Source organism: Vicugna pacos, chromosome 2 (genome assembly GCF_048564905.1).
Source record: "Vicugna pacos chromosome 2, VicPac4, whole genome shotgun sequence".
NCBI classification, from domain to species: Eukaryota; Metazoa; Chordata; class Mammalia; order Artiodactyla; family Camelidae; genus Vicugna; species Vicugna pacos.
In genome coordinates this window covers 36,850,310-36,862,378 of record NC_132988.1, presented here as the reverse complement: position 1 = coordinate 36,862,378, position 12,069 = coordinate 36,850,310, and the positions used below count along the sequence as shown (strand labels likewise).

General features: G+C 35.8%; 1 protein-coding gene across 1 annotated transcript; it reads right to left on the bottom strand.

The window, feature by feature from the left end:
• Positions 1 to 5,111: 5,111 nt before the first annotated feature.
• On the bottom strand, positions 5,112 to 12,023 carry MAD2L1 (mitotic arrest deficient 2 like 1). Its single transcript, XM_006213927.3, has 5 exons — positions 11,816 to 12,023; positions 10,876 to 11,022; positions 7,815 to 7,935; positions 6,657 to 6,760; positions 5,112 to 5,946 (listed from the first exon to the last, which is right to left on the bottom strand). Exons 1-5 carry the CDS (start codon positions 11,886 to 11,888, stop codon positions 5,774 to 5,776), a joined length of 618 nt encoding a protein of 205 aa, XP_006213989.1. The 5' UTR covers positions 11,889 to 12,023; the 3' UTR covers positions 5,112 to 5,773.
• Positions 12,024 to 12,069: the final 46 nt, after the last annotated feature.

The following is a 12,069-nucleotide window of genomic DNA, read 5'->3' as shown; positions in this document are numbered from 1 at the left end:
CCAAGAACTGTATTTGAGACATGACATATTTTGGACATCACTGACTCAATCTTTAAAACCACTAATTTCTGCACTTGGACAGTGAGGCTTGCCATTCAGAAAGAAATCATATTCATGTCTAAGTATCCATTCGACATGTCCATATCTAGGTAGTTTTTAAAGACATTTAAGATCTTTCCCTTGCATGGAAATGGAATATGGGTGGCCTGCTTATGCTCAGAGACCTTTTTCAGCACAGATAAAATTCCAAGACAAAAAAGATTTTGATCTGATGTAAGTTCCTTTGTGCTTTGTAAAATGGTGCAGATAAACATAGAAGAAAATGGACTTTACACAAATAAGTGGAACTAAACTATGTTTCTCTAGTGTAAAAATAGATCAAATGGTAGGAAGACAAAAATAGGTGAAGTGGTAACATAAACTGACTTGTGTAATCAGAGGGTCAACTCTAACATTTTTCTCTCTAGGTCTTTTCTAATGGTTTTGTTGCTAGGGCTACAATGTTTTTGCCAGATTGGAACAGGATTGTCAACTCTAATGGAGATTAAGTAGCTTTCCCAGCTAGATTTAAAAAAAAAATAAGCATTGTTTAATACTGCTAGCTTTCAAAGCCATATTCATGAGGAATGGAAAGATCACTTAAGATTTGTTTTTGAAAATGTAACTGTTAAATTTGAAAGTTAGTAGACAGGTTTTATTCCACAGTCATTCCAACACAGACACTTATCATGGTTACACTGAACAAAATAACCTGAAATATAATTTCACACACTGGATTAAAAAATGAGAAATTATTATTTACAAGTAAAGTCAAAATTAATTCCCCAAGGAGTAACTAAGGTTGCTAAATGAATAAGTCTTCTGATTAGTTGGAAAACTGTTTCACAACTGCTTGAAAAGTCACACCTGATTTATTCTTTAAATAATATAGATAAGATATAGGATAAAGTCTTCTGTCTTTTGATTCCTTCCATTCATTGGTCAAAGTTGTCTGAGGAAAGTGTGAATACAAACTCACCCAATGAAATTCAAAGCACAGTAAAGGAAAACTAATTTGTTTTGGATACTCAATTGCTAAAAGGATGTAAAAGGTAAAAACCATTACAAAAAGGGTAAAGAAACATTCCCTTTAACATGCTAGTTGTAGAGTCAGGTGAGCTTCATTGGCCACGGAAAAAAGAGACCATCTAAACTTTAAAAAACAGTGCAATTTGCATCTCCATTGTCCCCACAATTTTGCTTGTGCAAGATAGCATGAGAATTAAATGAAATACTTCATGTAAAGTGCCTAGCAAATGGCAGATGCTGTGTTTTTTCCCCTGATATATTTATATTTTTGTAGCCAGAAATCCCAATGTTAACTTCTGGTTAAAAAAAAAGCTCAATATTATATTCTTTAGAGTCAAAAGAAATTCACCTTAAGTATCACAGCATTGGTGACACCTGGTGGAAAATATAAGCATTACAATGTAGTATTAATATAGCTATTCTAATTTTTCATGTATAATAAAATTAAGATAAAACTTACAGAGTAAGCAATTAAATAGAAACAGAAGGTAAAGAAAAAAATTAAATGTCAAGGTGGACACCTATCTAATGACAACAATTTGAGTTCATATTCTAAAATATATGAGGTTAATGAACCTAAGAAACGAATGCATCCTAATAATAAAAATTTTTATTCAGTATACGTATTTATATAGTGATTAAAAATAGAGGTTTAGAGCCTTTATGCTATATACTAAGTCTTTTTGTGTATCATGTGCCAAAGAACCTTCCTCCCCAAGTTTTCAGATCAGAATTCACTGTGGGGTTTCCTGAGGAGTACCTCAAAGAAATAGCCAGGTGCGTTTCAGAGAATCATTCCTTTTGAGGTATTATGGATGGAGACAACAAATGATGTTTTTAATGTAAGTCATAAATGTCACAAAATCAATTGCTGTGAGCCAGGGAGGGGTTTGAATATTTGTGAACTAGAGAGCAGACAGATCTATTACAGGGTCAGCAAACTACAACCCATGGGCCAAATATAGCCTGCCATCTGGTGTTTTATATTGGAACACAGCCATGATCATTTGTTTACCTATTGTCTAAGGCTGCTTTCAAGCAACAAGGACTGACTCAAGTAGGTGTAAGAGACTGTATGGCTACAAAGCCTAAACTATCATCTGGCCCTTTACAGGAAGCTTACCAACCCCTGGTCTATTGGATCCTTGCATCAGATTTTTCACGCCTCTTCTCCCATCTCCTTGGGAAGAGTAGACGTCCCTTCTCCATTGAAGTTAGGCTTAGCTGTAAGACTTGCCTTGGTCACTGAAATGTGGGAAAAGTGTTAGTGAAAGTTCTGAAGCTGCACCTTAAGAATTCTGGCTAGCCATTGTCCCTTCAGTGGTACAATGACATGTGACCTTCAGGCTTAGGTGAGAATGGGACAAGCACCCCAGCTGACCTGCAGGCCTGAAGGAGAAAAGAATGCTTATTGTTGATATTTTATGGTTGTTTGCTTTGCAACAAAAGCCAACTAATACATGACATTGCTGTAACTCTCTGTAAACATTCCCACAGAGGCTTGACTTCTCTGTCCAATTGATGGTACTGGGAGAAGGATCCTGAAGACCAGATGTGGCTCAGTCCCCCTGGGGCTCTATTTCAGACCTCAGTGGGCTCGACAGGAACCTGTTTTCATTCCTCTACCTATTGTAAGCAAAACTGAGTCAAAGCCCAGGCCAGGTCTAGAGGCCCACCAGACTCTCTTGGGATCTTCCATTCTCTATGCTTAACATGGTGTGCAAGTCAGTCATGATTCTTTCATCTGTTGGTTTAAATATTTTCCTCCTAAGGTGAGCCTCAAGGTACAGAAAGAGCGTGGGATAAGTCTAGTTGCAACCACAGGCCAAAACTTTTCCTATCAAGCTTTATCAATAAAGGTCATAGCTTGGCTCCTACTCAACTTCGATACATATATTTCTGAATTGATATATAATCTGTAAGAGATAAAAAAGATCACAACTAGCTCCTCAGAAACCTCATAAGATTAAATAGTAGCATGCAAATGGTGTAGGAAATCTAATTTAACCATGTTAACAATGTTGGCTGAGATGAAACGAGCAAAATATTTAAATATGCAATTTCACAGAATTCTTAGTCTTACATCTCAGCTTGTTAAAATACAGACAAGAGCTTGTCATTGTCACTTTTTTTGAAACCTTCAGTCTGAGTCATTTGTATAGATCACTGGGTAACCAGGGGTCCATTTATTACATGGAGATATGCATAGTTCACAGATTTGCCAGAGAATCTTTGGAGCTGCTCTAGTTCTCTGGTTTTCAGCCTTCCCTTTCTTTATGTAGCTAATATTCTTCCATTAAATTTTTTCAAAGCCAATTTTTGCTGATTTCAAAAAAGGAAGAGCCTAGCTGATGCAGACCTGATACTACAGAGTAACTATCAGGTAACAGATTGAATGGCAGAAGCTTCTATTATTGAGACTAACATTCAAATCCTGGGCTTTAATTTCTGGACACAACTCTTAAAATGGGAGAGAAGTCAGTACCATACTAAGTCACAAACTAAAAGTAGTAATATCAGGAACACTAAATTTGTCAAAAACATAAATGACAGAAATTAAATGTTACCAGTAATATATGTTGCTGGTGAGCTTTTGGCAGGGAAGAACCACATTTTATTACTGCTGGTGTTTAACAAAGGGGCATTCAGTGTTTCCCGAAGCAACCATTGCTTTCTATAAAGATTTTCAAACATATTTCCTAAAAATAGGATTATAATTTTCAACTGTCTCCATATTTTTATTCAAGTTCTATTTTTGCTTTTCCTTCTTAACGTGTATTTCAAATGTTTACAGGTTATGAACAGCCAAACATTCAAATGTTTTAATCTTAATGGAGTCTACTGTATACCTCACACTGTTTGGAAACTTAAGACTCTTGTCCATCCCTAAATCAGTGTGATTTCCATTTCTGCATAGCTACTTTTCTTATTCAAGGAAAAAAAAAACTTGTGGGTGGACCTCAGCTAGATAGCTTCAACGACTGTTTAGGGCATGGGCTTTCCCAAGAGCATTCACCATACCTGTCACCAAACATAGGCACCTACTTGTCTAGCACTAAGAGATGAAAGAATGTAGGACATTGCCCTTAATTCTTAACAAGCACACAAATGAGTCAAAGAGGTAAGACTATCCAGGTGAAATAACAAAGACAAATACATAATGAAATCAACCTGTTTGGTAACTTCATGGTCCTTCGCCATGTATTTTCCTGTCCTTCCTAAGATTTCAAGTTTCAGAAAGGCCACGATTTTGTTTCATTCATCTTGGCACTTGGCACACAGTATTCTGCACGGTCATAGATGCTCACTATGTAACTTTTGAATGAATGGATACAGGCTATGTGTATTTACTTAATAGTGAAGGTTAAATGAATATATGTAAAGATCTTACACTAAGTGCTTACAAGACTTTTTAGAAGTTTGCCTTAAACTGACCTTAGAAAGATAGGTAGGAACTGAAAGAATATACATGATGAGAGAATAAATGAAGGCACAGGAATAACCCTAGTGTTTAAGTATACATTTGACCCTTAAACAACACGGTTTGAACTGCTCAGGTCTGCTTATTCTTGGATATTTTTCAATAGTAAATACTCCAGTACTACACCATCTGCGGTGGGTTGAATCCATGGAGTAACTACAGATATGCTGGCTATAGTTTTACTGAGATTTTCAACTGCTTGGAGGGTCAGTGCTCTAACCCTGCATTGTTCAAGGCTCAACTGGTGTAAGAAAAATTAGGCTGACAGTAAGGCTAAGAGTATAAAAAGGTTCTACAAGCCAACATTTGCTAAACTTGAATTAATTCCAAATGATATTTATCATTTTACACAAAGAACAATGTTTGTTTTAAATCTACTCTTATGAGATGAAGGGGGTACATAAAAGCTTGTCCATTAAATTGAAAGTACCTTAAGACTTAACTTCTGTACCCTTAGTTCCTGAAACATAGCAGGCACAAGAAATAATATGCTGTACTGAATCCACCATAACTATTTAACTGTATCAACACCATACCAAAATAAAAATATCTTAAGACAAACTTAAAACATACACATTTAACTTTATTTTGTATTTGTCATTTAAATCTTGATTTTATAAAACATAAAAAGACATTTTTAAGAATGGAATTTAAACAGTAGAAATATCCAGGGCTTTACAGGTTCAAGTTATATAAATTAAAATCAAATAATTGGAAAAAATTTCAATATGGAAACTATACAAATGAAATAAATGGCAAAAGGACCTAATAGAAGCAATATTTAATTACTATGGACTATCAGTTACTTTCAGACCTAAACAAAGATTCTGAATATTCATATTTCTTTTGCTGTATTTTATATTTAAATATTTCTCTATTTTCTGAGTCAAGATGCTTGATGAAACAGTCTGATTTAGGAAGGGATTTAGCTTTATAGCAAAAGTTTTTCCATCTACAGTTACCACCTCCAAAGGAACTGACATAACAATACTGATGTAATCTGCTAGTTCCCTTTTGAACAGTATGCAGTAACTTTTGTCAATCCTATGGAAAGTCAAACAGGTACCAAAAAAGGAACAGTTATGCAGATTCAGTAAAGTATAATGTTAAGTCTTCCCCATCTAAAAATTAACCAATGAAATAAAACATATCAACTATAGTTGATCAGGTTCCAGGAAAACCACATTTGAGAATTTTAAGTACATTATTCTCCTTATCTCAGACTCAGTCATTGACAGGAATTTTGTAAGCTACCATGCTGTTTACTTTGTGAATTGTGGTAGTAAATGAACGAAGACGAACTTCCTCAGAATTGGTAATGAATTGTGGTCCCGACTCTTCCCATTTTTCAGGTACAACCAAATCTTTGTCTGTATAAATTAGGAGATCAAATGAACCTAAATTGGGAATAAAATCATTAAAGTACATTATTTTTTCAAAAATAAAACTACCCTCCCTGTCTCATACTTCGAACCATCCAGTGTGTTAGAAAAGAGTTCAGCCTGGTCTCTTAAGTTAACTGCTTTTTCTCAATGGAAATTTACTGCAGTACTGTAAGTATTGCACTCCTTTCACTTTATCTTATGAAAAATTCAAGTTTCTTTTTTTCTTTAAAGAGTAAACCATTAAAAATATTTGTAGGAAGTGTATAATCAATTACGTGGGATATCAAGAATGTAACCTAAGGAAAGCTAACATCTTGGTTCTGTGACTGATGTATCCTAGTGCCTAGAACAATGTGTGGCATATAGTAGGTATTCAGGAAATACCTGATGACTGAAGCAGTAACAAAGATAGAAAGGCAAGACATAATTATAGCTTTAGTCTTAAATATATACATAAAACTGTAAAAAATTAAAATAATGAAAGGAATTACATCAAAACAATCAAGAGTGAGTATTGTGGAATAATTTTATTCCTTTCTTTTTCAGCATTTGCAAATTTTCTAGAATGTACATAACTTACTTTTGCTTTATAATTCTTTTCTCATTTTTATTACATGATATTGATAATTAAGAAAAAATTTAATAAAGGGATAATTCTTAAAATAGTAACTTCGTTTTTTTCCCAATAAATTGAAGTCAACGTGAAGTTGTGTAATACTTACAAGAGACTTCCAACAGTGGCAGAAATGTCACTGTAGCTGTGATCTGTCTGATCACTGAACGGATTTCATCTTGGATAGCTTTCTGAGATTTTTCTCTGGGTGCACTATCAAAGAAGCCAAATGAATTAATTTATTTTAAGTTTTAACAAGTTTTTAAAATTTTGGTAAGATTATCTGATTAAATGCTTCTAAAATCAATTAAGTAACGCATTAAAAAGGAATTAAAAAAAAGTATAAGTATATCCTAAGGACCTTTAACACAATAGGCATAATATGTGTTTTTATTATTTCATTTATTCTTCTAATCATATTTTAGGGTTGATCTTAGTATTAGGCCATTCTGTATCAGATGACCAGAAAAATCTTCCAAATGCTCCAAGTCAGGAAAACATCAGGAACTCTTAAAAAATAAAAATAATAAGTAGTATCTAAAATATTTAATTGTTATAAATATTCTGGCATTTTTAGTAATGTCTAAATGTCTAGTTCCTTATTCCTCAAAGATATTAAATTATATATCAGATTATTTTTATATGCTAAAAATTTCCTAAAATTGACCAAAGGCTTCAGAAGCAAACTACATTTCATTATGAGAAATGGCTCTGAATTTACAGGGAAGCATGCCTACGATAATGCTAGACATTAGCATATAATGATGGGCATTTCCCACTTACATCATCTGGAAACTTCAGAGTTTATGAACGGTCTTAGGAAACTTGTAGCATTAAATGAAATACAGTAGAGCTGCGTCTTAAACTGGGAGAGTCTAATAATCCCTTATGGTTAAAAGTCCTTTCTAAAAATAATTTCTTTTATGAATTACCAGTTAAAAATTAACAATTTTAATGAATTAACAATTCATTAAATGGGCCACCTAGTACACTATGTGTAGTTTTGCATATACCACCAGAAACACTAGTCTGAAATTCACCAGTTCAGACTAAAGGCAATTATGTTAAAAGTACACTATCTATACAAGCCAGTGATACGCCAAGTGAGCACAGTTCTTTTCCGTAGGAGACTGAAGATCAAATTAAACATCTTAGGAAAAAGTATACCTTAAATGAAACTTATTCAATATAATTAGAACTCATTTAGTAAAGAAAACAAGTTTTAGAATAAACATATGAAAGTGGAAATAATTTAATTCATACTTACCTGTCATCTTTTGCAGTCTTGTCACACTCAATATCAAACTGCCATCTTTCAAGGACCTCACCACTTTCAATATTTGAGATGACTACCACCAGTTTCTGAACTGAACATTTGTATAACCATTCTGCAATACATAACAAGGCATCTTTTTTTGGTGCACTGCATTACAAACCAACTTTCTTCTCAGGTCCCCCTCACCACTTTCAGGAAATTTCTACCACTGCTATTTTGGATCTCCTCCAAATTGTAGAGAAAACTTGCCCCATCAATGACCTAGCTGCTGCTTTCAAATTCTCAGTATTTGTCCTAGGTATAGTACTGGGTGCTGAGGGCAGGTAGTGAATATGTGGTACTTCCATCCCAATCGACGGGAAGAGTGTAGGAGATGGTATTAATCATTGCACCAATAAACATGAATTATAATTGTGATAACTGCTATGAAGGTGTGATATATGGTGCTATAAAAGCATAAAATAGGAAAATTTGAGTCACTTAGGGATGGTTTGAATTTAGTCCTAAGAATCAGCAACATTAAATATGCAAAAGGATAGGAAAGAGGTATATGTCTTAAAGACTCGAAAGGCCAGTACAATGGCAGTTAAGAAAGGGAGAATGAACAAGGCAAGTCTGGCAAGATAAATAGGGGCTAGACCATGCAAGGCCATGTGGGCCAAATTAAGGAAATTATACTTTAAGAACTAAGGAGGTCATTACTGTGTTTGAAGCAGGGTATGAAGTAATTAGACTTGTATTTCAAAACTATCATTCTGGATGTGACGTGGGGAGTGAATTGGAGGTAAATAGGGGATGTACAGACACCAATTAATTAGTAATTCAAGCAAGACGTAATAAAGGCTTGTAGGAGGATAAACTGGTAGAGATGGAGCAGTAGACAGAGTCAAGAGATTTCATGGTTAAAATTGTTAAGATTTATTGGATTACCTCTGAGAGTAAAGAAGAATAAATCAGGGCTAAATCCCAAGTTTCTGATTTATATTCTAGTTGGATGGTTGACTCATTCACTGAGAGGAAAGAGAACTGAAATGGAGATGATTTCAAATTTAGTTTTTAATATGCTGAGTCTGAGTAGATCTGGGATAGCCACATTAAGGCATCGAAGGAGACACTCAGTATATGAGCCCAGAGTTAGAAGAGGTTAGTTAGTCAATTACACAAAGGTTATTACTGAACCCATGTACATGTAAGAGATCAACTAGAGAGAGACTATAGGAAGAGGGCCTCACAGATTGAGTCCTGAATTAATCTTAGAAATTGGGATAGTGTATTCAGGAATCAGCAGTTTTTTGTTTCTTGGGATAGAAAATAATTTAGAAATATTTAAGGCTTGTGGGCTAACTAGGTTACAGTCTTTTTTTATTTTTTAATTGAAGTATCATCAATTACAGTGATCAATTTCTGGTGTACCGCCTCCATGTCCCAGTCATGCATATATATACATACATTCATTTTCCTATTCTTTTTCATTAAAGGTTATTACAAGATACTGAATATAGTTCCCTGTGTTATACAGAAAAAAATTGCTTTTTTAATCTATTTTTATATATAATTGTTATCATTTGCAAATCTCAAACTCCTAGTACATAGTCTTTTTAAAAACAACCCTTTAAAAATATAAAATATTCTTAGCTTGCAGGTAATACAAAAATAGGCCACTTGCTGGATTTGGCCTGTCAGCCTTGCTTACCCCTGGCATATATGAACAACTTTTATCAGTTTAGTTCTGAAAAGGAGAGATTAGATGGTAATTTGAAAATCTAGGGTAGGTGATAATTTTTTTCCCCATTTAAAATTGCAGAGAAATGAAACCGATGGGAATAATCAAAACAAAGAAGTTGACAGTACAAGAGAGAAGGAATAGGGTAAAGTTCCTAAGTAGGCTAGAGGAATGGGATTTAAAACAGACTGAACAATTTGCCTGTAAAGAGCAATCCCTCCATTTTAACTAGCAAGAAGTTAAATAAGAAGGTCTAGATACATCTAAGGTGAAATGCCATTAGTCTCAAAGGAGACAACCCAAAAACCAGTAGCTTAGGCAAGGCTTGCTTCTCCATCAAATTATGAAGACATAGATGCATAGTTGCCTAGAGGTTCCATGCCAGATAATCTGAGTGCAGCCCTATGAATGACTATGGGTGATTTAGCCCTCAAGTTAATGAAAATAAAATGATGTAATTTTAAAAATGAAACTATTTGAAACAACAAAAAATGATTCATAAATTTTAAAATAAAAAAGATGAGGACCATAGTGTTTTTTTACAACTAGTATTTTAGAAGATCAAATGGGTAGCTAGGGAGAAATATCCTACAACAGAGGAAAATTAGAAGTGAGAATTCTAAAAGGAGAGAAACATGAAAGAGAAACTAACAAGAATTTTAGAAGAAGAAAAGGAATAGATGGAAAACAAATACTGATCCAACAACACTGTAACTTCTTGAACTAAAAGGAAGAAATGAGTGTTCAGATACAAAAAGACTTACTGACTCACAGGCAGAATTTTTAAAAAAGATAAATAGAAATAGATGAAAAGTAAGAAAATCTTAATGGGTACTCTATTATTTGTAGTTCTTCATTTTTTTTCTTTTTTTTTCAAGTTTAGTTCCCAGGCTGAATTCAGTTTTAATTTCTTGGTCTTAATATAACGATGGCTTTAGACTCCAAGCAATTACAAAAAATATATTAAGAATACATAGTGGATTTTTCTCAGATAATGAATACCGTCATAACTGCGTAAAATTCCAGTGTGTCCCATTAGGTTACATAAACTGCAATAGTCATTTTAAAGGAGTTGATGGAGATTGTTTTGTTAAGTCATATCAGATTCCTAACATTAAAATATGCAGCCAACTCAAAATGTGGTGCGGGAATGGTGGGATTTCTTCAATTTATATATCATTTGTTTCCTCCCAATTGATTCACTATATTTGAGACAGTGGTGTATTTTACACCACTATGCTCAGAGCTGAAAAATGATCACTAAGATGCTAGAAAATGTGGATCCTAGAAGGTCTGCAAAACTCAAAACTGTTTCCATCAATTAAATACCTTTTAGTTGTTCCACGACATTATTTAAGTATTTTATGAGCTCAGGATCAGTGGTTACAAGCAAAGTGAGTCCATATTTCTGCACTCGAGTAAAGGTTTCAGATGGATATATGCCACGCTGATATAAAATGCTGTTGATGCCAAATGCTGAAAACAAAAGAAATGTTACAGCAAGGTCATTATCACTTTGTAACTTAGGAAAATAAAACATAGTTAGCTGTGGCTGTAGTTTCAGTAATGGTGTAAGGCTGCAGATGTCTAAACACAGGTGTTTCTGCGTGTTTTGCTGAAAGCAGAGTAGGTACAAAGTGGCATTAAAAAATCCTTAAAATTTTACTTTTAAGAGAGAAAGCGCCTGCAAAAAAAAAAAAAGGTATTTATGTGACAATGAAAGATACCAAACTGCATTAATCTACTGCTGCCAAATTTCATTTCATTGTAGTACAAGACGAAATTCAGATTATATGGTTAAAAGATGTCAAAATAGGCAACTGATTGGCAGTCCAGTGCCCCAGGCAAGCCTCTCCCTGTCTCTTTTCCTCCATTTCTCCTCACAAGTCCTGTCAGGTTCTATCAGAAGGTACAACCGGCCTGGTCCAGAACAGTGCTTCCGGAAATCTAGTCCCATCACCTTCAACTCCGGATTCACCTGGGGAGGGGGCGGGGGAAGGAGGATCTGCGCTTTAAAGAAATGCTCCTGGCGAAGGGGCTGCGCCGCGAGGCAGGCCTCCGCAGCCCTAGGCCTCCTCCACCATTAGCAATGCGTCCAGAAGTCGCGCCTGCACCCGCCTCTTCCCCGATTCCTCCTGCAGGCTGAGAGGGCCTGAATTCGGGGCCACTCGGGCCCACCCGGCTTCCCCGCCTCGGAGGCCAGCCGCGGGCCTACCAGGCGGCCTGGGCTCAGTTCTCCCCGCCCTCCGGCTGCGCGAGGAGGACTTACAGAAGAACTCGGCCACGATTTCGGCGCTCCCGCGCAGGGTGATGCCTTGCTCCCGGGAGAGCTGCAGCGCCATGGCCAGGCTCACGGACGAAGGCACGCGCTTCCACCCTGCAGACAGCGACACCAGGGGCTTCCAGCGCAGTTCCCCGCCACTCGTTTCAAAAGTAACGACGCAGGACGCCGTGGGGCTCTTCGCGCAGGCGCGGCGAGCCTTTGGGCCCCGCCCTACGCAGGGAGGCCCTGCCCCTTTTTTC

Excerpts from the sequence above, each read along its gene's own strand:
- MAD2L1 (XM_006213927.3), bottom strand. The coding sequence starts at position 11,888 with ATGGCGCTGCAGCTCTCCCGGGAGCAAGGCATCACCCTGCGCGGGAGC. Across the intron at positions 11,023-11,815 it reads AATCGTGGCCGAGTTCTTCT|CATTTGGCATCAACAGCATT; the intron begins GTAAGTCCTCCT and ends TTTTGTTTTCAG. Across the intron at positions 5,947-6,656 it reads GCCACTGTTGGAAGTCTCTT|GTTCATTTGATCTCCTAATT; the intron begins GTAAGTATTACA and ends TTCCCAATTTAG.